Source organism: Eutrema salsugineum, unplaced genomic scaffold (genome assembly GCF_000478725.1).
Source record: "Eutrema salsugineum unplaced genomic scaffold, Eutsalg1_0 scaffold_3, whole genome shotgun sequence".
NCBI classification, from domain to species: Eukaryota; Viridiplantae; Streptophyta; class Magnoliopsida; order Brassicales; family Brassicaceae; genus Eutrema; species Eutrema salsugineum.
The window spans coordinates 6,607,505-6,631,422 of NW_006256756.1; the positions used below are offsets into that span (position 1 = coordinate 6,607,505).

The 23,918-nt window shown below is 35.7% G+C and overlaps 3 protein-coding genes and 1 pseudogene across 3 annotated transcripts; 1 reads left to right on the forward strand and 3 right to left on the reverse strand.

Moving 5' to 3' along the window:
• The first annotated feature begins 2,860 nt into the window (after window positions 1–2,860).
• Window positions 2,861–8,094, forward strand: LOC18014967 (ubiquitin carboxyl-terminal hydrolase 10). The gene is made up of 13 exons (XM_006396978.2): window positions 2,861–3,321; window positions 3,763–3,975; window positions 4,133–4,277; window positions 4,421–4,480; window positions 4,578–4,676; window positions 4,935–5,309; window positions 5,400–5,540; window positions 5,685–5,855; window positions 5,990–6,247; window positions 6,334–6,488; window positions 6,579–7,115; window positions 7,209–7,479; window positions 7,632–8,094. Exons 1-13 carry the CDS (start codon window positions 3,176–3,178, stop codon window positions 7,791–7,793), a joined length of 2,733 nt encoding a protein of 910 aa, XP_006397041.1. The 5' UTR covers window positions 2,861–3,175; the 3' UTR covers window positions 7,794–8,094.
• Window positions 8,095–8,291: 197 nt separating this feature from the next.
• On the reverse strand, window positions 8,292–9,470 carry LOC18014901 (F-box/kelch-repeat protein At4g38940). The gene is made up of 2 exons (XM_024154524.1): window positions 8,801–9,470; window positions 8,292–8,398 (listed from the first exon to the last, which is right to left on the reverse strand). The coding sequence occupies exons 1-2, from the start codon at window positions 9,468–9,470 to the stop codon at window positions 8,292–8,294; spliced, it is 777 nt and encodes a 258-aa protein (XP_024010292.1).
• Window positions 9,471–11,488: 2,018 nt separating this feature from the next.
• On the reverse strand, window positions 11,489–12,523 carry LOC18014902 (F-box/kelch-repeat protein At4g38940). Its single transcript, XM_006396980.1, has one exon. The coding sequence runs from the start codon at window positions 12,521–12,523 to the stop codon at window positions 11,489–11,491; it is 1,035 nt and encodes a 344-aa protein (XP_006397043.1).
• An 8,385-nt stretch (window positions 12,524–20,908) lies between these two features.
• Window positions 20,909–21,851, reverse strand: LOC112085318 (annotated as a pseudogene).
• Between the last annotated feature and the right edge of the window lie 2,067 nt (window positions 21,852–23,918).

The window sequence follows — 23,918 nt, forward strand, 5'->3', positions numbered from 1 at the left end:
TTTAAAACTTTTTCAATATAAATTTATTATTTTGTTTTTATAATTTTAGTAACCTTTTTTCATATGTTATTTTTTTTTTGAGTTTTGTTCATCAAAAATCAGACTAACAACAATTTTAATTTTCTCAATTTATAATTTCATGTTTTCTTATTACATATACTTCATTCAATCCATCTTTCCAACCGATATCTTCAAAATTTTTGACATGCATATTATTTTCTTTTCTTTTCTTCTTTTCATTTTTTTCTTTATTTTTGATTTATTAATATTTCTTAATTTTTATTATTTTTTGTGTTATAGGTGTATTGTTCTTATTTGTTATTCTTTAGTTTTTTTGTTTTTTAAACATATTGTTTCAGTTTTAGCGTCATAACTTTCTTTTTTTTATTATTTTGCATTTTTTTTTATCTCAATAACATCTTTTATCTATTTTCTGAATTTTTTCATTTAAATCCTCATATAACAATTCATTTAAAAATTCTCAGTTCATCATTTTCATAACTATTACATATATTTCATTTAATCTATATTTCTAACTAGTACCTTTAAAATTTTGTATATTTATTTATTGTAATATTCTTTTATTTTATTTTCTAATCAATTTTTCTCTGTAATTTTGATATTCTCTTATCTTCTTGATTATTTATTGATTTTTTTTTTTGTGTGTTTTAGTTCTATAGTTCTTGTTTTTTTTTGGTTGCTTGAAAATACTTTTAACTAATGTTATTAGGTTTGGTCTTAAAACTTGTTTTTTCTTCATTTTTATTGATTGATTTATATTTATTAGTTCAAAGATGAGGATTAAATCACTTAAAATAAAATAAAAAGGTAATCACTACTTTAATAAATTTTAGTTTCATTTATTATAATTTTATGCATTATATTTTGATTTAACATAGTTAACTGTAAATTAAATAGTTTATATATATATATATATATATCTTGTTTAGTAGAATTTTTTATTATTCTAATTTGTTATTTTTCGGTTGTTTTTTTTAAAACATATTGTTTTCAGTTTAGCATCATAACTTGCTTTTTACCATTTTTTATTTTTTTTTTTGAATCTTAGTAAAAAAATTTATCCATTTGTTTTTCAATGTTTTTTATTTAAATCTTTATATAACGATAATTTTAATCTTTCTCAATTTATCATTTTCATATTTTGTTATTACACATATTTCAATGAATCCATCTTTCCAACCAATACCTTTAAAATTTTGTATATTTATTTGTTACCATATTGTTTTCTATTTTTTCTATTATATTTCTCTATAATTTTGATATTTTCTTATTTTCTCAATTTTTTTTCTGTGTTATGGTTTTATAGGTTATATTTTTTTCCTTCAATTGCTTGAAGATCTTTTTAACTATTATTTTTATTTTTGATATTAAAATTTTTTTTTAATTGATTGAATTATTTTTGTTAATTCAAAAATAAATGATTAAATCATAAGAAAAATAGAATTGGAAGACAATCATTATACTTAATAAATTTGATTTCATTTAATTTAAGTTTATACTTTAATGTTTTTAAGTTTACATAATTAAATGTAAATTAAATATGTTATATATATTTATGTTGTTTTATGAATTTTTTTAATTTTTAATTATTATTTGGTATTAATTGCTGACCTGTAAAAATAAAAATTGATCAATAAAGGGGAGGCTGATGTGTCAACCCCTAGAAAATCATCTCCAACTATCTTTATATTATTATTTGAGTAGTCATTTACATAAATAAACTAAGATATTATAGAATATTTTACATAAATAAACTTTAATTTATGAAATATTACAAAATATTTTACTTAAATGAACCTTTATTTGTAAGATATTATATAACTAAATATTATGCATTAATTTTATTGGGCTATTGAAAATTTCTTGGGTCAAAATTGCAAGTTTTAAGTAATAGTAAATTAGGCCAAAATTGATTTACGAAAAACTTTTTAATCTATGAGAGAATGCATACATGGAAAAATGTAATCATCATTATATATGTGCATATCAAAAAAAAAAAAAACTAGTTTACGAGAAAATACATATATCTTTTAGATTATCCCACAATCTCTCTTTTTCTGTTCAAAATAATTTCATATACGGATTAACTCATTCTTCTATAATTTAGTCTAAAAATAAAAATAACTCTATATATGGACCAACTTATTTTTTAAAATTTAGTCTACAAAATATGCACTATATTATTGTAAACTTTATAACAATATATGTTTTTACAAAATAACTGTTTTTATAAAATTAATTAATTTAACTGTTTTTACAAAATTATTTAATTTAATTGAAGGTCAAACAAATTTTCTCTGTGCTAGAGCGTGAATAAATCCCTAGTTATATATTAGATGATTTGAGAAGATAGAGTCTATCATGTGATCATAGTCGTAAATAAAATCGTTATGCTTCCATAACGATTAACTTGGGAAAAGTATAACTTATCATCACAAAATAAAAATTTAAATTAATTCTCATCTTTTTGGTGTGAGAAACTTTGACTAACTCTCACTTTTTCAATGTGAAAAATATACCGAAAGATGATCGTGTTGATAACGTGTTGTGTTGTGAATAAATTATCAAGAGTTAGAAAGAATTATTATGTCTTATTCCATTCATAAGATGTATATATTATATTACAAAGACCTAATTATGCCAATATATTCAAGATATGAGTCTTTTAACAATAGTTTAATTTTTTATGATTTGAATTTTATAAGAGACATTTATATTAATAACTCATAACAAAATAAAAATTTAACAAGAAAATTAGAAGGAATAAAAAGAAGTTTGATTGAAAACAAAAATTGGCCGTTTGTTTATTGAAGACATCACAGGTCCATATATGGGTATCGTGAATACAGCAAAGACTTCCTTCTTCCCTTCTTTATCTCCTCAAATCTAGGGTTCTTACATTTCTCTTTCTTCCCTTGATTCAATTCCTTTTTTGTCGTCAGTAATAATGTTGCTTTGACGGAAGACAAAAGAAACGTCCTTTTTTCTCTGGGTTTTTTGGTGTTCTCTTGTTTGATTTTGCTCACATTTCTTCTTTGTTCCATCGGATCCGTTGAAATCTCATATCCTCCCCCGCTTAATCGGTGTTTTCTCCTCCTGGGTTTTGGTGGATTTTGATCCTCTTTGCTGTCATTGATCGGTCATCTTTCCGAAGATGACGATCCCTAACTCTGCAGATTTCATGGTAGATTGTGATTTTCCGTGCACTCCCGAGGAAGAGAGACGTATCGTGGCGGAGCTGACTACCGAGTCGGAGGATAATTTGAAGGAAGGAAACTTGTATTTTGTCATATCCAAAAGGTCTCTTTCCTTGGATTCATCTTTGAGTTTCTTTGGAAATGTCTTGAGTTTCTCCTGATTTTGAATATATGCAAATGTTATACTCCCTGAGAAATTTGAAGTTTTTTTAAGGTTTTTAGTGATTATGCTTGTGCGTTTTGTGAGCTCATGATCCAAGAGGTATCATAGGTTTTGTGAGATTTGTAGCTTCCCTTATAAGTACTACTTGATACTTGGATGCTAATGGTTAATGTTAGTTGCTCCACTGATTGATTGATTGGTTCTTGTAATGCTTCCTTGCTCAAATCTATAGCGATTTTCTCTGTGTAGATTTTGTTAGTTTGCATATGTGTTTTGGAACAGTCTTGTCAGATATGGTGAGGAATAGCGTTTCTGTTAATCTGAAATTAGGGTATGAGCGTTCTCCGTCTTGTGTGTAATTTAACGTTTGTGTTAGTGAAGGTGGTACGCAAGCTGGCAGAAATATGTTGAGCAACCAACAAATGAATGTTCAACTAGAGAGCCTTCGCAAGCTTCAAGGCCTGGACCAATCGATAACCATGATATTATCGAAAGTGCAAGCGACACTAGTGATCCACAACTTCGTAGATTGCTGGTTGAAGGGGACGACTATGTTCTAGTTCCTCAAGAAGTGTGGAAAAGACTTGTTGAATGGTGAGCGTTTCCTCTATTCCATCATTCGATTGCATTAAGTTTAGTTCCATACTCCTGCATGACTGTTTCATTTATTCTTATATGCCTTCTCTTCTCGTGAAAAAATTGTTGCAAAAATTATGCTTTCAAAGGCATAATCTGGTTTTATATCTTTCAGGTATAACGGAGGTCCTCCGATACCAAGGAAGATGATCTGTCAAGGATTTTACGCTAGGAGTTATAGTGTAGAGGTCTACCCACTCTGCCTGATGTTGACAGATGGAAGAGATGAAAGTACAACTGCAATACGGCTGGGAAAACAGGTATCGGTGCCCCACCATACTACTCATGCAGTTTGTTTTGCTTCGAGCTACTTGTGGTGCTTATGCATAGCCAAAGACTCTCTGCGGTTTCACTATTAGGCCCCACTTTGGTCCCTTTCTTATATGAGTTGTTTGTGTTTCAGGCCTCGATAAGGGAACTTTACGAGAAGGTTTGTGCTATGACAGGGGTATCGCGAGAAAAGGTGCGTCTCCAGTGCTTCTTTTCTAGATTTGGAGATGAAAAACGCATTGATTCATATGGAGATGTGATCTTTGCTTGACATTGATACCTATAAGCAGGCTCACATCTGGGATTACTTCGGTAAGAAGAAAAGTGAACTCTTGGATCCGTCATCTAACAAGAGCCTGGAAGAGTCAAGGCTTAGCATGGACCAAGATGTAAGTATCTAGATAACTGTCTGTTACACTTATCTGTCAATTCTTGACGAATTAGTAACTTGACCTACAGTTTGTCATAAATGGATTTTTGGTCATTATCTGGAATCTTTCCTGACGATTATCTTGTTGAGTGGAACTCCTTGAAATATGCATCTCTCATGAGTTCTTTTAACGTTACTTAAACTGAAACCCATTTCACTCGCTTATATTCAATTTCAGTTTTCTTTTATACGATATTGACTGATGCATCCCATGCAGATTCTTCTTGAAGTTGATGGGTCCTCTTCTTCTCAGTATGCTATGAGCTCGGCAGGAAATGAGCTAGCTCTGGTACCTCTGGAACCTTCAAGATCGCGTATTACAATTGCTGGGGGTCCTACTCTATCTAACGGTCATTCCACCACGTCCAAGTTTAGTCTCTTTACGAGAACCACTTCTGAAGATGATGGCTGCGATTCTTCGAGTATTCTTGGAAAAGGAGAGAAGGGGGGATTAGCAGGATTGAATAATTTGGGAAATACCTGCTTTATGAATAGCGCTCTTCAGTGTTTGGCCCACACTCCTCCGATAGTTGAATTCTTCTTGCAAGATTATAGCGACGACATAAATAAAAATAATCCTTTGGGAATGAATGTAAGTGCTTGAAATTGAATGCCGTTTCTACTTCCTCGTGTTAAGGTATTCACGCATTCTAAATATACCATTTAACATTTCATTATGCAGGGTGAGCTTGCTATCGCGTTTGGTGAACTGTTGAAAAAATTATGGTCATCAGGAAGGAATGCAGTTGCACCACGCTCTTTCAAGGCAAAATTGGCAAGATTTGCTCCACAGTTTAGTGGTTATAATCAGCATGATTCTCAGGTTAGTCCTTTCCTCTTATGTGTATAGTTAAGCAAATTCTTTGTTCCTGGCATTGTTGTTGTTCTTGGCTTTCCTCTTAGAAAGTTTAAAAGAAATAATGCTTTTTCGTCCCTTCGTGTATGATGTATTAAATTGTTATTTCAGGAACTGCTTGCTTTCTTATTGGATGGGCTGCATGAAGATTTGAATAGGGTTAAACAAAAACCTTACATTGAACTGAAAGATTCTGACAGTCGTCCGGATGATGAAGTTGCTGAAGAGCTTTGGAACTATCATAAGGCCCGTAATGATTCTGTAATAGTGAATGTCTGCCAAGTAAGTGTCTCTAACTTTTCTTAGTCAATTCTCCCTTTGAATGTTCATCTGGTTCTAGTTTTTCATAACACAACTGGAAGATTCTGTATTTTATATCCTGACCGTTTCTTATGCTGAATTCGATTTCTTTTCAGGGTCAATACAAGTCAACTCTTGTTTGTCCAGTCTGTGGAAAAATCTCAATCACTTTTGATCCCTTCATGTATTTGTCTTTACCTTTGCCGTCAAAACTTACACGGCCAATTACAGTTACGGTGTTTTATTGCGATGGAAGTCGGCTTCCGATGCCATACACTGTAACAGTGCCTAAACATGGATCTTGTAGAGATCTTATTACTGCATTAGGTACTGCTTGCTGCTTAACCGATGATGAAAGCCTTTTACTTGCAGAGGTATGACTTTTGGCGTGTTCCTTTCTTAGTTTAATGTCTTTCTTTTTGCTGAGATCTCTGACTTATGTGTGGCATTGTCCTCTCAGGTATATGATCACAAGATCTTTAGATATTTTGAGACCCCCCTGGAGTCACTGAATGTGATAAAAGATGATGAGCATATTGTAGCGTACCGGTTGAAACAGACGCAGAAAGGATCTGGAAAAGCAAAACTCGAAATCGTTCATGGAGGGCAGGAAAAGTGAGTATGCTTGATTTTATTTGTTACTCAAGAGCTCTTCGTTTTTCCTCTGGACTCAGCTTTATGGATCATAACTATTGGATTCGACAGGGCTGTTCTGGAGAGTGTTAGAGGCAGAGACGTGAAGCTTTTTGGAACTCCTTTTGTCACTTTAGTCAACACAGAACCACTATGCGGAAATGACATTGATGCAGTTATCTCGGGATTTCTGTCACCCCTACGCAGGGTTCAAGCTTCATCTAAGATACATAACGGACGAGAAAATGGCAACCTTCCTAATGCTGCTGCTGACGAAACATCCGAAAGTAGATCATCCCCAGATGATACCGAGATGGACGATGCATCTGATAGAGAGTTATCTTTCAGGATCTTCTTGACAGATGAGCGTGGTTCAAACTTCAAACCACTTCAGCCTGACTCTTCTGTAAACCCTGGTACGGTTACAAGGGTTTTAGTCGAATGGAATCAGGGAGAGCATGAAAAATATGATTCCAGCTACTTGAGTGACCTTCCGGAGGTTCATAAAACAAGTTTCTCCACAAAGAAGACAAGGCAAGAAGCGATATCTCTGTTTTCGTGTTTGGAGGCCTTTTTAGCAGAAGAGCCTCTGGGACCGGATGACATGTGGTAAATCTTGTAGCTTGAACTTGTGATTGCATAAGCTGATCTATTCATTGGAAAATTTAAGCTTTGACCATATTTTCCACCATTCTGAATTAGGTTTTGTCCGGGATGCAAAGAGCACAGACAAGCGAACAAAAAGCTCGACCTGTGGAAGTTGCCAGATATTCTTGTGTTCCATTTAAAACGGTTCACGTATAGCAGATATCTCAAGAACAAGATTGATACGTTTGTGAATTTCCCAATTCATGATCTAGACTTGAGCAAGTATGTGAAAAACAAGAATGGTCAGCCATATCTATATGAACTGTATGCCATTAGCAATCATTACGGCGGACTTGGTGGTGGTCACTACACTGCCTACGCTAAGGTTGGTGACTTGATTGGTCTCACTTTCTATTTGCTTTCTTTTTACTTGTCCACCTGCATAAATGCATCACAATTTGACTAGACTTTCTATTGTGTTTGCTACTAGTGCTTCTGACGAGTCCTTTATCTAATCATGTGTTACTGTTCCTGCAGTTGATTGACGACAACAAATGGTATGATTTCGACGACAGTCGTGTTACACCTGTAAATGAGTCTGAGATAAAAAACTCAGCGGCATATGTTCTGTTCTACCGAAGAGTGGGAAGTGAAACAAAGACACAATCAGCTGAGACGTCGAGGACTGATATGGATTAGTCAAGCATTATCACGAAGTTGCTGCATTGTTTCAAAGATGCATTCACTCTCATGTCAGGTTTGGTTGAAGAGTTCTGCTTTCAGGTTTGTACGATGTTATAATGACAGATCTATGTGGAAAGTTTGGGATTTAGGGATCGGAAGAATTTTTTTTGGTTAGGGTATTTTCTAGGTGAGGGGATAATTTTTTGGATAGTGAATCAAGTGATGAACAGAATTAGAGGTATAGAGATAAGAGTTTGTGAAGTAACATTTGTCAATATTGATTTTGAGTTACAAAGATGAAAGATCCCCCCCATAAAGAAGCTTTTTTAATCATTCCCTTTTTCTCACTCTACAAACACTACATGGAAACAATATTTTGTAGCTTGTGAAGATCATTTTGATGCACTTAAAAGGAAACTCACCCAAATGTTTACAAATTATCTGCTCATATCGAGAAGATAAGTTCCTGAGTTAACTGGATTGCTGAAGGAAATTTCTTATTTCTGCTTACAATTACCTCCTGAGCTGCAAATAACCACATCCATGAGATCCTGCTTGTTGAGACTTGTCCTGCTTCAGTTTCTGAGATCTAAGGAAAAACTTATGTGAAAGGAGAGTGTCTGCATCATACCGCAACAGCTAAACATGTCACCATGAAAGAACACCCATCATCAAACACATCGTCATACCATAACACCTTACCCCAAATCTCTCCTCCTTGACGTCTTTCCAAAGAAATCTCCGCACACCAAGTCGAGATTTCAACATCTTCGTCAACATTAGAATTATATATTTGAAAAAACATAGCCAATTTCTCATCGTAGCCAACCATGGTCGACCACACTGTATGTCTCCGCTTAGGCAACGAATTTTTCAAACCTTTCACCACTCTCCAACACCTCTGCTTTGGATCATAAACTCTTATTGTTCTTGTAAACATCGTAATAGTACAATAAGTCGCCAACGGCACACGCATTTTCCCAATCTTTTAGAATTCAGCATCTCGTCCGATTCCCATTTACTTTCCTTTGGCACATAAACAAAGCTTTTCATAGAATGTCTCATGTAAATCTTATCCTCCATCACCACAGCATCATACCAAAATTGATCTAGCTCCAAGTCTGGCTTTATCGTCATTTGAGTTTCTATATCCAACACCATTACTCTCTTTCTCGAATGGCTTTCCTTATCATCTCCGATTAGGTAAATCTTACCGTTGATGATGCCAGGGACCTTCTCATACATGTACTTAGGAATGCTAGAGTTGGACTGCACCTTGTGAGATCTACAGTCTATGCTTAAAGAACTCGATGAACCCACTGCATATATCTTTGAACCCACTGGGACATAGCTTACGCTGCAAGGCATACAAGGAAGCGTCAGGATAATGACCAAGCGATTATTGTTGTTGACTTCCCGGCGGAGAATAGACAAATGGTAATCATCGGTGTTGTAGTTATAAAGAACAGCATAGAGACAGTGTTCGGTGCGGCCTAACAAGGATCGACTCGTGTACAGCTCACGTGACGCAACGATTGATCGGAAACTCTTGGAAACGAGGGAGATTTTCGGATAATAGTATATTGGTACACGTGCTATGATATCCACGATGATGTCATATGGAAGACACGTAATCAGAGATGGTGGAGGCACCGGAGATTGCTCCTTCTCCGCCCTAATCCTGGAAGACATCTAAAGAGTGTTTAGGCTTGAAATCAAGAATCACCACCGAGCTAAAGGGGAAAAGCAAAAATATCTATCGACTAGGGTTTTTTAACTTCTGAACCTTTGGTATGTGACCTAACTTTCTATCGAGTATAGTGTTTTTAAAAGTAGCTAATTTATCGACTAGGGTTTGGTAATCTCTTTTTTTTATTATTATTATTGAATTATATGTTTCTAACTGTTATTTTGTCTCATTGTATGAAAAGTCAATGGAAGGTCTTAACCGGAAAAGGAAAATTAGCCTAAGCCTAGTCTAAACCGGAAAAAGGAAAATTTGTTACAACTTAAGGAAAAGGTAACAAGTTGGAAAATAAGTTAACTCAGATTCTACGACACGGCTAATTTCGTCTCTATATAAACAAACGTCTCTCGATTCTCTTCTTCACAAAACCATAAACCTACAAAAGCTTTTTAATCTTTCTCGTTTTCTAAATCTGAAAAAGAGTTTGATATAGAATCATGAATTCGTTGTTCAGTATGTTAGACTCCTTGTGCGTACATATTATGAGGAAAAAAGTTACTGCTGTATCATCCTCCAATGGCACCTCTACTTCTTCCTCTGGTGATCAAGCCATGTCGATGGAGAAGACAGCAAAGAAGGTTTTGGTGGAGAAGGCTCTGAGGTTTGCGCCTGAGCTTGACGGACTCCATTGTTTTGAAACCATGATTCGTTCTTAATTATTCCACCACAAGATTTTCAAATCTGTTGTATTCTTGTGTTTTGTTATTTTCTATCAAAAAATAATGATTCATGATTGGATTGGTTCACAAGTTTCTTAGCTCCTATTCTTCGTTTTTCTTTCTTTTTTTGAATTCATATTCATGCTTTGAGTTTCTTTGCTCTTCTGCAAGAAAATAATCGACTCTTAATATCAGCTAATAACAGCTTTAATTAACCAAATAATATTAACGAAACTACAAACTTTAATTTAGAATTACATTACAATATATGGTCCTGATGATTTAAGGAAGAAGACTCGGGTTTCATATGTCATATGTGTTTGAAAGTGTTTGACGGATTCTTAGTGAGTGAGAGAGTTCCAATGTTTGGAGTTGTCAGACTCATGTGTTCGTTGTAGGTTTGTTTAAGAAAATCTAAGGCTTATTAGTAATTGTGCTTCAACTTTGTAACTGAACTCTATGATGAAGGTGAGGTTTTGTGAGCTTGAAGAATCTGGTCGTGGGCTATCAGCGGCTAAATTAGCCACGATTGCAAAACCAAATTAGTTACGAAGCTATAGTTAGGAATTATTTTTGTGGTTTCCTTGGCTAAAACCCTAAAGAGCTAAGCTAAGAATTGTAGGCCATAGCCATGAAAAAATTCGTAACTATAACTTTTTCCTAATAGAGAGCTCGTTTAATTTTGTTAGTTCATTTTTAGAAGTGAAATCGTAAGGGATTAGTTTTTTGAGACTTTTTATGTTTGTTTCTAACTTAGTCTCGTGATCAAAATATTGAATTGAACGTCGAGAACTCTGTTGAAAGTTTGGGATTTAGGTTTGGAAGATTGTTTTTGGTTAGGAAATTTCTTAGGTGAGGGGGCAAGTTTTTGGATAGTGAGTAAAGTGATGAACAGAATTAGAGGTCTAGATATAAGAGTTTGTGAAGTAACTTTTGTTAATATTTTAGTATTTCACACTCTACTAAGCAGACATGTCTTCTTCGGAACTCATTGATTTTGAGTTACTAAAAGATGAAAGAGCCTATAAAGAAGTTTTTTAATCATTCCCTTTTTCACTCTAAAAAAAAAACTACATGGAAACAATATTTTGTAGCTTGCGAAGGTCATTTTGATGCGCTTTGTGAGTAAACCTTTTGGTTTGAAACTATTCCAAACGTTTACAAATTATCTGCTCATATTGTTTGCTGCAAATAATAACCACATGCACTTTCTGAACTACCATGAGATCTTGTTTGGTGACCATTCGAGACATGTTCTGCTTCTCCTTCTAAGATCTAAGGAACTTAATATGAAGGAGTCTGCATCACATCGTAACACCTAAACACTTCACCATGACAAAACTCCCATCATCAGTCACAGCATCATACCATAACACTTTACCCCATATCTCTCCTCTTTGGCGTCTTTCCAAAGCAATCTCCGCACACCAAATCGATATTAATCCTTTTCCGACATTTTTATGAAAGAACATAGCCAGTTTCCCATCATAACTAACCATGTTCGCCAACAATGTATTTGGCCTAGGCAACGATTTTTCCAAACCGTTCACCACTCTCCAACACCTCTGCTTTGGATCATAAACTCTTAACTTGTTCTTGTAAACATCGTAATAGTACAATAAATCGCCAACGGCACACGCATTTTCCCAATCTTTAGAATTCAGCATCCCGTCCGATTCCCATTTACTTTCCTTTGGCACATATACAAAGCTATTCTTAGAACCTCTCATGTAAATCTTATCCTCCATCACAACAGCATCATACCACAATTGATCTTGCTCCATGTTTGGCTTTCTTGTCATTTGAGTTTCTGTATCCAACACCATGACTCTCTTCCCCCACCTATCCCAACTCACCTGCCAATTTTCAGTTACATAAATCTTCCCGTTGATGTTGCCAGGGACCTTCTCATACATGTGCTTAGGAATGCGAGAGTTGGGCTGCACCTTGTGAGATCTACAGTCGATGCTTAAAGAACTCGATGAATCCACTGCATATATCTTTGAACCCAATGGGACATAGCTTACGCTGCAAGGCATACAAGGAAGCGACCGGATAATGACCAAGTGGTTATTGTTGTTGACTTTCCGGCGGAGAATACACAAACGATAATCATAGGTGTTGTAGTTATAGAGGACAGCATAGAGATAGTGTTCGGTGCGGCCTAACAAGGATCGACTCGTGTATAGCTCATGCGACGCAATGATTGATTGGAAACTCTTGGAAACGAGGGAGATAGTTGGATAATAGCATCTCGGTACACGTGTTACGATATCCACGATTATTTCATATGGAAGAACCGGAGATTGCTCCTTCTCCGTCGTAACTTTGGAAGACATCTAAGAGAGTATAGACTGAAATCAAGAATCACCACCGAGCTAAAGGGTAAAGCAAAAATATCTATCGACTAGACGACTAGGGTTTTTAAACTTCTCAACCTTTGGTTTAAGACCTAACTTTCTATCGAGTAGTGTTTAAAAGTAGCTAATTTATCCACTAGGGTTTGGTAATCTCTCTTTTTTTATTTATTTATTATTGAATTATATGTTTCAACTGTTATAAACAAATGGACTTCTAGTAACCGGCCCATTAACCATCAGGTTAATGTTTCATGGCCCATTAGGGTTTCTGATGCATTAATTATGTAATGTATATATACACTGCTTATGGAAATAATAAGATAAGAGTTTTTCCCTTAATACGTTATCAGCACGAAGCTCAACTTCAAACGATCATATCTCTCAAAATACAAGGATTTAGAAGGCGATCTACATATCATTTTGAAGCCCTGGAAGAGAAGAATCTAGTGGTGAAAACCGCTCCTCAATCCGACACCAGACGCGCCCTCAATCGGCACTGTCCCACCTTAGCAGGTGATTCTTTCCAAGCGGTGGTTCCTCCATTGTAGCAGCTGTTCGTCCTCCCTTCTGGCCATCATTCTCAGGAGTTTCCAGTAGATATCTGTGGTCTTTAGCTCCCAGATCATAAGCCGGTCAGAAATCCATTTGGCGAAAAGGTATTATCTAAAACTATAGATCCTAATCAAAGTTTTGGTTTTTTTTTTGAAAACCCTAATATGGATCGGTTCTTTTCATGATTCTTCATCGTCTTTTTCGTTTTTAAAACCATAACCAAACCGATCCTCTTTCTTCTTGTCAAAACCCTAATTGGTTTTATTTTTCCTAATCGGCTTTATCATATAAAACCTAAACCCTAATGCTTTGTTCAAACCCTAAAACCGGTCCATGCAAGCTCCTAAATCCTAAACCAATCGACCCCTTAAATTCTAAACCAATCGATTCACCTAAACCGTTTATAAACCGATAAATTCTAATCCTAAATCGATAGGGTTTAAGTTTAAACCGATCGGTTTTTCCTAATAAAAATTAAACCGGTTTTGTTGTTTAATCGATCAATCCGATCGGTTTAAGCTTAATCGGTTAATTTCAAATTAGTTTCCAAAATCAATTTAAAAAAAAAAAAAAACCAATGTTTATCTATTAGAGCTAAATTTGGAAACACTAGTAAACCGGCTAGGTTATAAACCCTAAGGTTCGATTTTAGAGTTCCCTTATATAGCAAGTTTCCTAAAATAGCAAGTTTCCTGAAATGGAAAGTTTTCCCAAGAATACCTTAAATCCCTTATTCCAATGATCATAGTCTTATACTATTGATTATTTAACATAAATTATTATATGTTTCAGATGTCAAACATTCAGAAGGTCGAATATGAGGCACTCACTGTCTCCGGAGATAACTACCTCAAATGGGCCCTTGACACCAAGATCTACCTCAACTCAAAAAGTCTGGGTGAATGCATCAAAGATCCCAACACCGCGACTCAAACAGAACGGTACTCGGCGATATTTATTATCCGCCATCACCTCGCTGAGTCTCTCAAGCAACAATACCTCACTCTTAAGGATCCACTCGAACTTTGGGTGGCACTGAAAAAGCGATATGACCATCAGAAAACGGTCATACTGCCCCAAGCCAAGTTCGACTGGAAGAACCTACGGTTCGAAGATTTCAAATCCGTCGAAGAATTCAATTCCGAACTCTTTCGGATAATTGCACTCATAAAACTATGTGGCGAGGAGGTCACTGATAAGGATATGCTAGAGAAAACATTCTCTATTTTTGGCACTCCCAATGTTGTTCTCCAACAACAATACCGTGCCATGAATCATAGCACCTATGAGGATTTGATATCTTGCTTACTGCTTGCTGAGAAGAACAATCAGCTTCTGTTGAGGAACAGTGCCATGCGGCCTCCAGGATCAGCCCCATTGCCAGAAGGAACCAGAAAAGAGTCTAACTTCGTCCAACGTAACAGATCCTCAGATCGTGGACGTGGACGTGGAAATGGACATGGACTGCGCGGCAGAGGACGCGGTAGACCGAACCAAGATAACCGACCTAACCTCAGTTTTGGTCGGGGTAAGGGTCGTGGTATCAACAAACCGACCCAAAGACGCAGTTCATCTAGACCAACTCCTTGCTCAAGATGCGGAATGACTAATCATTGGGTCAAGATCTGCCGTACTCCCAAATATCTTGCTGAGCTCTACCAGAAGTATGGGAAAGATAATCATGAGGCTAACCTGGTTCATCAAGTCAATGAAGATGATTCAAAGGATGATAAGATTGATGGCATGGATTATGAGCTCTCCGACCTCCTTGATTGATCTCAAAAATCTGAATTTGTTTTTCATTACTCCTTAAACTTTTATCTTTTGTTTTTTTGGGATTTATTGTCTTTACTTTGGATTTTTAAGACCTTTTGCTTTTACATTTTAATTTATGGAGTAATGTTTTATTTACATCTCATTTTTGCATGTTATTGAATTATAATTCTTGTTTAATAAAGATATGCAAGACAATATGGATATCATTGTGGATAGTGGATCGAGCCACACCATTCTAAAAGACAAGAATTACTTCATAAATTTAGTAATCAAAACCGCAAACATTAGCACTATAGCGGGTAGTTCGAGCCTAATAGAGGGTCATAGCCAAGCTAATGTGCTGTTATCAAATGGCACATATCTAGACATCTCTGATGCCTTATACTCACCCAGTTCTAAGAGAAACCTATTGAGTTTCAAAGACATAAGATTGAATGGTTTCCATATCGAAACTCAGGATGAAGGGAACAAAGAGTTTTTAATTATCACTAAAATGATAAATGGCCATAAACAAGTTTTTGAAACTATACCCGCCGTATCTACTGGCATTTACCATGCTAAAGTCAGTATGATTGAGGCTAATGCTGCTATCAAAGCACGGTTTTTAGATTACACTATTTGGCATGATCGCCTGGGTCATCCCGGTGCGAACATGATGCGTAAATTAGTCCAGAATTCTAAAGGGCACAGCCTTAAACCAAATGGTATTTTCCCTCAGCACCTCAAGTGCACAGCTTGCTCACAAGGGAAACTGATTACCCGACCTTCACCAGTCAAAGTGTCTAAAGAGACCTTGAACTTTCTGGAAAGAATCCAAGGAGACATATGTGGACCAATTCACCCACCTTGTGGGACATTCAGATATTTCATGGTCCTCATTGACGCATCGACCCGCTGGTCGCATGTCTGTCTGCTCTCTTCTAGGAACCAGGCTTTTGCTAGGTTATTGGCCCAAATCATCAGATTACGAGCCCATTTTCCAGACTTCCCATTAAAGACTATACGTCTTGATAATGCTGGTGAATTCACTTCCCAAGCGTTTAATGAATATTGTATGTCCATGGGGGTAAGTGTTGAACATCCCGTTCCACATGTCCATACACAAAATGGATTAGCTGAATCCTTCATTAAACGAATTCAATGGGTTGCTAGACCATTACTCATGAGGTCACAACTCCCGGTCTCAGCTTGGGGACACGCAGTCTTACATGCCGCTGAACTAATACGCATACGACCATCTAGTGAGCACAAATATTCACCATCCCAATTGCTAACGGGTCATGAGCCAGACGTCTCCCATATTAAAACATTTGGGTGTTCAGTCTATGTACCCATTGCACCACCACAGAGGATTAAAATGGGACCTCAAAGGAGGATGGGAATATATGTTGGTTTTGATTCTCCCACCATCATAAAATATCTCGAGCCAACTACAGGAGATCTGTTTAAAGCCAGATATGCAGATTGCCGATTTGATGAATCGGTATATCCTAGATTAGGTGGTGAGACAGACAAGCTGGTAAAAAAACTTTCATGGAATCAAACATCCACACAATGGCAAGATCCTCGGACTCTAGAATGTGATTCAGAGGTCCAAAGAATTATACATTTACAAAAGCTAGCTAATCAATTGCCAGATTCCTTTGCTGACCCGAACAAAGTTACCAAATCGTACATACCAGCTTGTAATGCACCAGTACGAATAGATGTCCCCTCAGGGAAAAGTCAAGTTGCTACAGAGTCTGACGCACGTAAGAAACGTGGCAGACCACCAGGTTCCAAAGATAAGAATCCCCGGAAATCAAAGAAAGGTGCAATGATTGAAACCGGGATTCAAGAGAACACAGATACAGCCTCAGCTGATACTTACCCTATCGAACCATCTCAAGAGGTTTGGGACGCCAAAACTCAAGGTTCTGAAGGGATTGATAATAATGAGATCTCAATCAATTATATCATATTCGGTTCTCTATGGAACAGAAAAGATGTCGACATCAATGAAACTTTTGCATACAAGGTAGCACTTGAGATTGCACACACGCAAGAGGATCTAGAACCCACGTCTATAATTGAGTGCACTCGTAGATCAGATTGGCTGAAATGGAAAGAAGCCATAAACGTGGAGTTGAATAGTTTAAAGAAACGGAATGTGTTTGGTCCGATCTTAAGGACACCATTCGATGTTAAACCAGTGGGAAACAAATGGGTCTTTGTGCGTAAAAGAAACGAACTCGGCGAAGTCATTAGATACAAGGCACGCCTTGTAGCACAAGGATTCTCACAGAGACCCGGAATCGATTATGAGAAGACTTATTCTCCAGTGGTGGATGCAACTACATTTCGATTCCTCATAAGTCTGGCCATAAGAGAAAACTTAGATTTGCGGTTAATGGATGTTGTAACCGCATATCTTTATGGACCACTGGACAGTGAAATCTATATGAGATTACCAGATGGTATTGAGCTCAAAGATAAGCATGCATCTCGTGATAAACACTGCATTAGGCTGAAAAAATCCTTATATGGACTGAAACAAAGCGGACGTATGTGGTATAACCGGTTAAGCAAATATCTCATCAGAGAAGGCTACGAAAACGATCCGATCAGTCCATGCATCTTCATCAGAAAATATCAAAACAAAGGATTTGTAATCATAGCAGTATACGTGGATGACTTGAACATCCTCGGAACATCTGGTGAAATCGCCCAAACAGTTGAATGCTTAAAAGCAGAGTTTGAAATGAAAGACCTAGGCAAAACTAAATTCTGTTTGGGATTACAACTTGAGTACGTCAATGACGGAATCCTTGTGCATCAATTGGCATACACTGAAAAGGTACTCAAGAGATTCAATATGGACCAGGCCCACCCATTGACCAGCCCAATGGTTGTGAGGAGCCTTGGATTGGATAGTGATCCATTCGGTCCAAAGAAGGACGATGAAGAAATCCTCGGTCCTGAAATGCCATACCTCAGTGCTATAGGAGCATTAATGTACTTGGCTAGTCACACTAGACCAGACATCTGCTTTGCCGTGAGCCTCTTAGCTCGCTTTAGTTCGTGTCCAACTCAAAGGCACTAGAACGGTATTAAGCACATCCTTAGATACCTTCAAGGTACTAAGGACTTGGGATTATTTTATTCTAACCATAACAAGGATGGTCTAGTTGGTTTTGCTGATGCAGGATATTTGTCAGATCCGCACTGTGCCCGGTCTCAAACCGGTTATGTTTTCACGCATGGAGGAACAGCCATATCTTGGAGATCCATGAAGCAGACTATTGCCGCTACCTCATCCAACCATGCGGAAATCTTGGCCATTCACGAAGCTAGTAGAGAGTGTGTTTGGTTGCGGTCCATGACTCAGCATATCCGATCAGATTGTGGTATGGACGAAGATAAGTAGCATACGGTGATGTATGAAGACAATGCAGCTTGTATCGCTCAACTCAAGGACGGCTACATCAAAGGTGACCGGACGAAGCATATTCTGCCCAAATTCTTCTTCACTCATGAGCTACTGAAGGATGGTCAGGTCAAGGTTCAGCAAGTCCGATCAAGCGAAAATTCAGCCGATGTATTCACTAAATCATTACCGACTTCTACACTCCGGAAGCTCATTCATCAGATAGGAATGCGTAGACTTAGAGATCTACAGTGATGCTTAAACCAGGGGGAGTAATGCGTGTTGTACTCTTTTTCCTTCACCATGGTTTTTCCCACTGGGTTTTCCTGGTAAGGTTTTAATGAGGCAACGTTCCCCAGCGCATTATAGAGATCCAGGTTTTGTGACAGGCACGGTTACCTTGTCCAAGGGAGAGTGTTATAAACAAATGGACTTCTAGTAACCGGCCCATTAACCATCAGGTTAATGTCTCATAGCCCATTAGGGTTTCTGATGCATTAGTTATGTAATGTATATATACACTGCTTATGGAAATAATAAGATAAGAGTTTTTCCCTTAATATCAACTGTTATTTTGCCTCATTGTATGAAAAATTAATGGAAGGTCTTAACCGGAAAAGGAAAATAAGCCTAATTAAGCCTAGTCTAAACAGGAAAAAGGAAAATTTGTTACAACTTAAGGAAAAAGGTAACGAAGTTGGAGAATAAGTTAACTCAGATTCTACGAAACGGCTAATTTCGTCTCTATATAAACAAACCTCGATCTTGCGATTCTCGACTTCAAAAAACCTACAGAAGCTTTTCGATCTTTCTCGCTTTCCAAATCTGAAAAATATAGAATCATGAATTCGTTGTTCAGTATGTTAGACTCCTTATGCGTACATATTATGAGGACCAAAGTTACTTCTGTATCATCCTCTAATGGCTCCTCTGCTTCTTCCTCGGGTGATCTAGCCATGTCGACGGAGAAGACAACAAAGAAGGGTTTGGTGGAGAAGGCTCTGAGGTTTGCCCCTGAGCTTGACGGACTCCATTGTTTTGAGACCATGATTCGTTCTTAATTATTCCACCAAGATTTTGAAATCTGTTCTTGTGTTTTGTTAGGTTCTGTTATTTTCTATATAAAAAAAATAATGGTTCATGATTGGATTGGTTCACAAGTTTCTTAGCTCCTAGTCTTCGTTTTTCTTGAATTCATATTCATGTTTTGAGTTTCTTTGCTCTTCTGCAAGAAAATAATCGACTCTTAATATCAGCTAATAACAGCTTTAATTAACCAAATAATATTAACGAAACTACAAACTTTGATTTAGAATTACATTACACAATATATGGTCTTGATTCAACGAAGATGACTCGGGTTTCATATGTCATGTGTTTGAAAGTGTTTAAAGGATTCTTAGTGAGTGAGAGAGTTCCAATGTTTGGAGTTGTCAAATTCACGTGTTCTTTATAAGTTTGTTATAAAAATCAACGGCATATTGGTAATTTTTCTTTTTTTAACTGAGTTATGTGGCTAAACTAGCCATTAAAATTCAAAGAACTTAATTACCTACAATGCTAATAGCTACAAATTATTTATTTAGCTAAAAAACTGAATAGCTAACGTACTAGACCATAGCTACTGAAAAAACTCAAGAAGCCTAAGCCCAATAGGTATTGGCCCTGTTTATACTATTATTTGCGAAATCAGAAATCTTATGTGTTGTTTCCACAGCGATTCGCTTACGTGTCATTATTAAAAAAAGTTATGTGGTATTTTAATTAGTTCTGATAAGACAATCATTAATCTTACGTGTCAATATATGTGACATGGATTTTTTTCATCGATTATGGACCATCGAGTTTGTTCATGGCCCAACAATTTTGTTCTCGGTCATAGTCATCGAATCTGTTAAATGGACCACTAACATAGAAACTCTAAACCCTAAAGCATTTATCATACTCTATATATAGTTATATACCCGTATCGTCTACATATTTTTTTAACATACAACAACCATCACCGTCTTCTTAGGTCGTGTTCCTCTTTTTTCTTGTTCGTAAACTTCTTTTTATATATACGTGTACGTAAAAAGATATTTAGGAAATGTACTATCATATCTTGTATGTAATTACGTTTAGGAGTAATCAGTTATTATTCGTAAATATAGATTGACTTGAGCTTCTTTATTGTTTTTCCTTAAACTTAGAGTTTATCCCGCAAACAATAGTTGATTGGCTCGAACTTTTGGAATAATATCTTCCAATGGATCTAACAGGTAATTGTAAATAATTATTGTTGTTAATTAGTTTTTTACAAATTTTAAGTGTACAAAAATTAGTTAACTTGTTATACTATCCTACTCGCAGATTCTCTAATTTATTATTTTGATCCTTCTAATTTATTATATTGATCTTTCTGGTAGAAAATCACGTTTTACCTTACCATATTCGTCACAAATTATGTGGTCTGACAATGGCAACTCAAAAAAAAAAAGCATAATAAGTTTTTGACTTGGATGGAATGCAATCAAGTCTCTCAAGAGGCACAATTACTATTTTATACCGAGTTTCCATCCAAATGGGTTTGGCATCCAAGAATCCAACAATGGAAACCCAGTATGAGAAGTACCTCCCAATATTGTGTTCTAGAGCCATGTCCCGAGCAGGCTGGAGAAGAAATCGAGCAAAGTCGAGACGAGGATTGCAGAGGTATTAACCAAGTCTCATTTGAAGAACACAACTCCAGGTGGGTTAAGTCATGGCATGAGAGACAACAAGAAGAAGATAGTAAACGGCGTTGTCTTCCACATCAATCTTCATTCAGTAAAAAGTGTATTATCTTAAGAGACCTATATTGCTTAAGCCTCAATTAAAGTAAAGAGAGAGAGATTCATACGCTAGGGTAGTCCAATTATATTGTTGCTGAAGATTAGATCAAAGGATTTTTTTAATGGCACTTTTATAATCCAAGCAAGAGCAACCAATGTAGAAAACAAATTTAATTCTAGATCGATTACCTTCGCAATGGCCACACCTAGGGATACTGGGGCTAATGCCACAATTTGTGAAAGAAAAAACTCTAAAACAAGGTTAAAAAAAACATGTAATGAGAATTTTTAATTGATCAGATGAAATTTCACAAAAAACCAGCACAACTTTGTGGAAGAAATGGTTTTATTAAAGAGAACAAACTTTGCAAGGGCATATGCTGGTGTCAGTGATCTTATCCATTTGATAGAATCCAACTGGACAAAAACAAAAGCTATCAAGTGTGGGAAAAGAATATAAAGCAGAGCACAATATTTTTATCTTTTCAATGTCTGAACTTTGATCTACACAGTTTGATTAATGATATCAAATGTCAATTTACAGCTTGAGCTATGAATCTTGATGCAATCATTACAGATTGAGCTATGAACCTGTTGTATTTGAGGCTGGTATTAGCGAGACCAGAAGCAAAGGTCATGACAACTTTAAAAGAGAAGAGAGATGAGTACGGTGTTGTCTTTGATGTAGGAGACATTGGAGTAATTAGAGAGACTTTAAGAAAACTAGAAGTATCCAAGCAACAGAATGTGAATCAATCATTTTTCATAAAAGTATTTGGATACTTTGGTGGATCCCATATTTATTTCATGATTTTGAGATAGTATAGTTGAGAACTGTGACATGGAAGAGTTCTCCTTTTAGAAGATGTCTCTCTGTAGGGTATTTCAGAAGGACCATTTTTATAAAAGCCAATTTAGGGAGGGGGGGGGGGTTTATTGGGAGTTGTATTTATAAAGATTTTGGTTGATTTTAAAAGTCATGAAATTTGTCAAATCTTCAAGAGTTTTGTTGGATTTGTAAAAGTTTTAAAGAATTTTGTGGATTTAATAATAGATTTGATATGGCAGACTTTGAGAATCCAATAGATATAAGTAATATTTTGAATATCATGATTTATGAGTTAAATTATAAAGAATCATTATCTCAATAAAATTATTATTATAGCAGAAGCATAGAATCATTAAAATACAAACTTTTTAAATAATAATAGATTTTGATTAGATTATAGAAATCATCAAACCAATAACAATTGATTTTTATAATCAGTTTATGAAGAATAGTGAAATCTATTAAGAATGTAAAAACACACAAACCAATAACCATAGAATCTTAAACTCTAAAAATCTTCATAAATCAACCTCCCAATAACACCTCTTTAAAGTAGACTTGAATCTTTGGAAAGTTACATTGATTCCAAGAGAGTTAATCATATGTGTTGGATTGGATCTTGTAATCTCTTATGACATTGTATTATCACTGAGTGCTTTATACGCTATCAAATACTAACTCAAACTAGAACTTGATGCAAATATATTAAAAGTGCTCAAGTTCAAATGAAACAATTTAGTTCCATTATTGTGGAAAAGGAAAGTTGAAATATTTGTGACATAAATCACATTTTGGAGTTAACTTTTTTTTTTATTGTTCACAATTATGAAAAGATCTGATGTTTTAAGCAGCAAACAAAAATAGATATCATATTATGATGGGGTAATTAGCGAATTATGTAAGTATTAGTAAGTATGTGAAACACATGTATCTATGAAATGGTCCTTGCTTTGTGTCACTTCTCCGGCTACATTTACCTTTCATGAAGCTGAAGAAGAATAAGAACATAGTGAAGGTCCATTTAGTTTTTTTAATGTTACATGTGTAATAGGATGTGGTTCTTTTTCTTTGATGCGGCTAATTTGCTTTTATTACTTTAGGGTTTTCATGTTATGATGTACCATCTTCCTTAAATGCTGGTTTCGTTTTCTGACTATACATATATATTTGGATAGTCAGAATCGACTAAGCAATTTTTTTTCTTGGCTGGAGCGTAATCGTGTGTTTCCTGAAGCTTATATGTCTCCATTATTCAGAAATACCTTCTATGTTTGTTTGGAATTGTAAAGATGGTTGATGTTCGGATGGAAAAGCTAATTGATTTGTCTAATAGAAGAATAAAAGCTAATTGATTTGTCTAATAGAAGAATAAAAGCTAATTGATTTGTCGAATGGAAGAATAAAATCATGGAAGGATAAAAATATGGGAAAGACAAAGATGATCATGAAGAAGAAGAGAGAGGGAGAGAATTAGAAGAATAAAAACCGGTATAAGAAGACAAAGAAAAACTCTAAACCTAAAAAAAAAACAATCGTAAGAAAAAAAGAAGACGATGAAGGAATATAAAGAAGAAGTCGAAGATGATGCAGTAAAAGAAAGATCAGAAGGTGAAGGAGAAAGTTACAAATCAGAAGAAGAAGAAGACAATGCAGGAAAAGGAAGAATAATAAGCTGGAGAAGAAAAAGGCGAGGAATAAGTAAATTTGAAAGATATAGAAGAGGAATAAAAAAAGAAAACCCAAAATAGATGAAGAAGAAAAATAAATAAATAACCAAGCAATAAGAAGACAGATGAGACGAAGATGTTGAAGTAGGAAAAGGCGAAGTATAAGTACAAGAAAACTGGATAGAACACGAATTGGAAGAAGGATAAGACACAGAAAATAAACACGGATGAAGAAAAAATACTAAGAAAGCTAGAAGATGAAAAATAGGAAGTTGAAGAAGGTAAAGATCAAGAATGAGACAAAGAAAAACCATAAAAAAGTCATAGAATA

What these genes read in the sequence shown, in the direction of transcription:
- LOC18014967 (XM_006396978.2), top strand. Translation starts at nt 3,176, where the DNA reads ATGACGATCCCTAACTCTGCAGATTTCATGGTAGATTGTGATTTTCCG. An exon ending in TATTTTGTCATATCCAAAAG is followed by an intron (nt 3,322 to 3,762) that starts GTCTCTTTCCTT and finishes GTGTTAGTGAAG; the next exon opens with GTGGTACGCAAGCTGGCAGA. An exon ending in CTGGGACCGGATGACATGTG is followed by an intron (nt 7,116 to 7,208) that starts GTAAATCTTGTA and finishes ATTCTGAATTAG; the next exon opens with GTTTTGTCCGGGATGCAAAG.
- LOC18014901 (XM_024154524.1), bottom strand. Translation starts at nt 9,470, where the DNA reads ATGTCTTCCAGGATTAGGGCGGAGAAGGAGCAATCTCCGGTGCCTCCA. An exon ending in TGTTTATGTGCCAAAGGAAA is followed by an intron (nt 8,399 to 8,800) that starts GTAAATGGGAAT and finishes GGTATGATGCAG; the next exon opens with ACACTCTCCTTTCACATAAG.
- LOC18014902 (XM_006396980.1), bottom strand. Translation starts at nt 12,523, where the DNA reads ATGTCTTCCAAAGTTACGACGGAGAAGGAGCAATCTCCGGTTCTTCCA.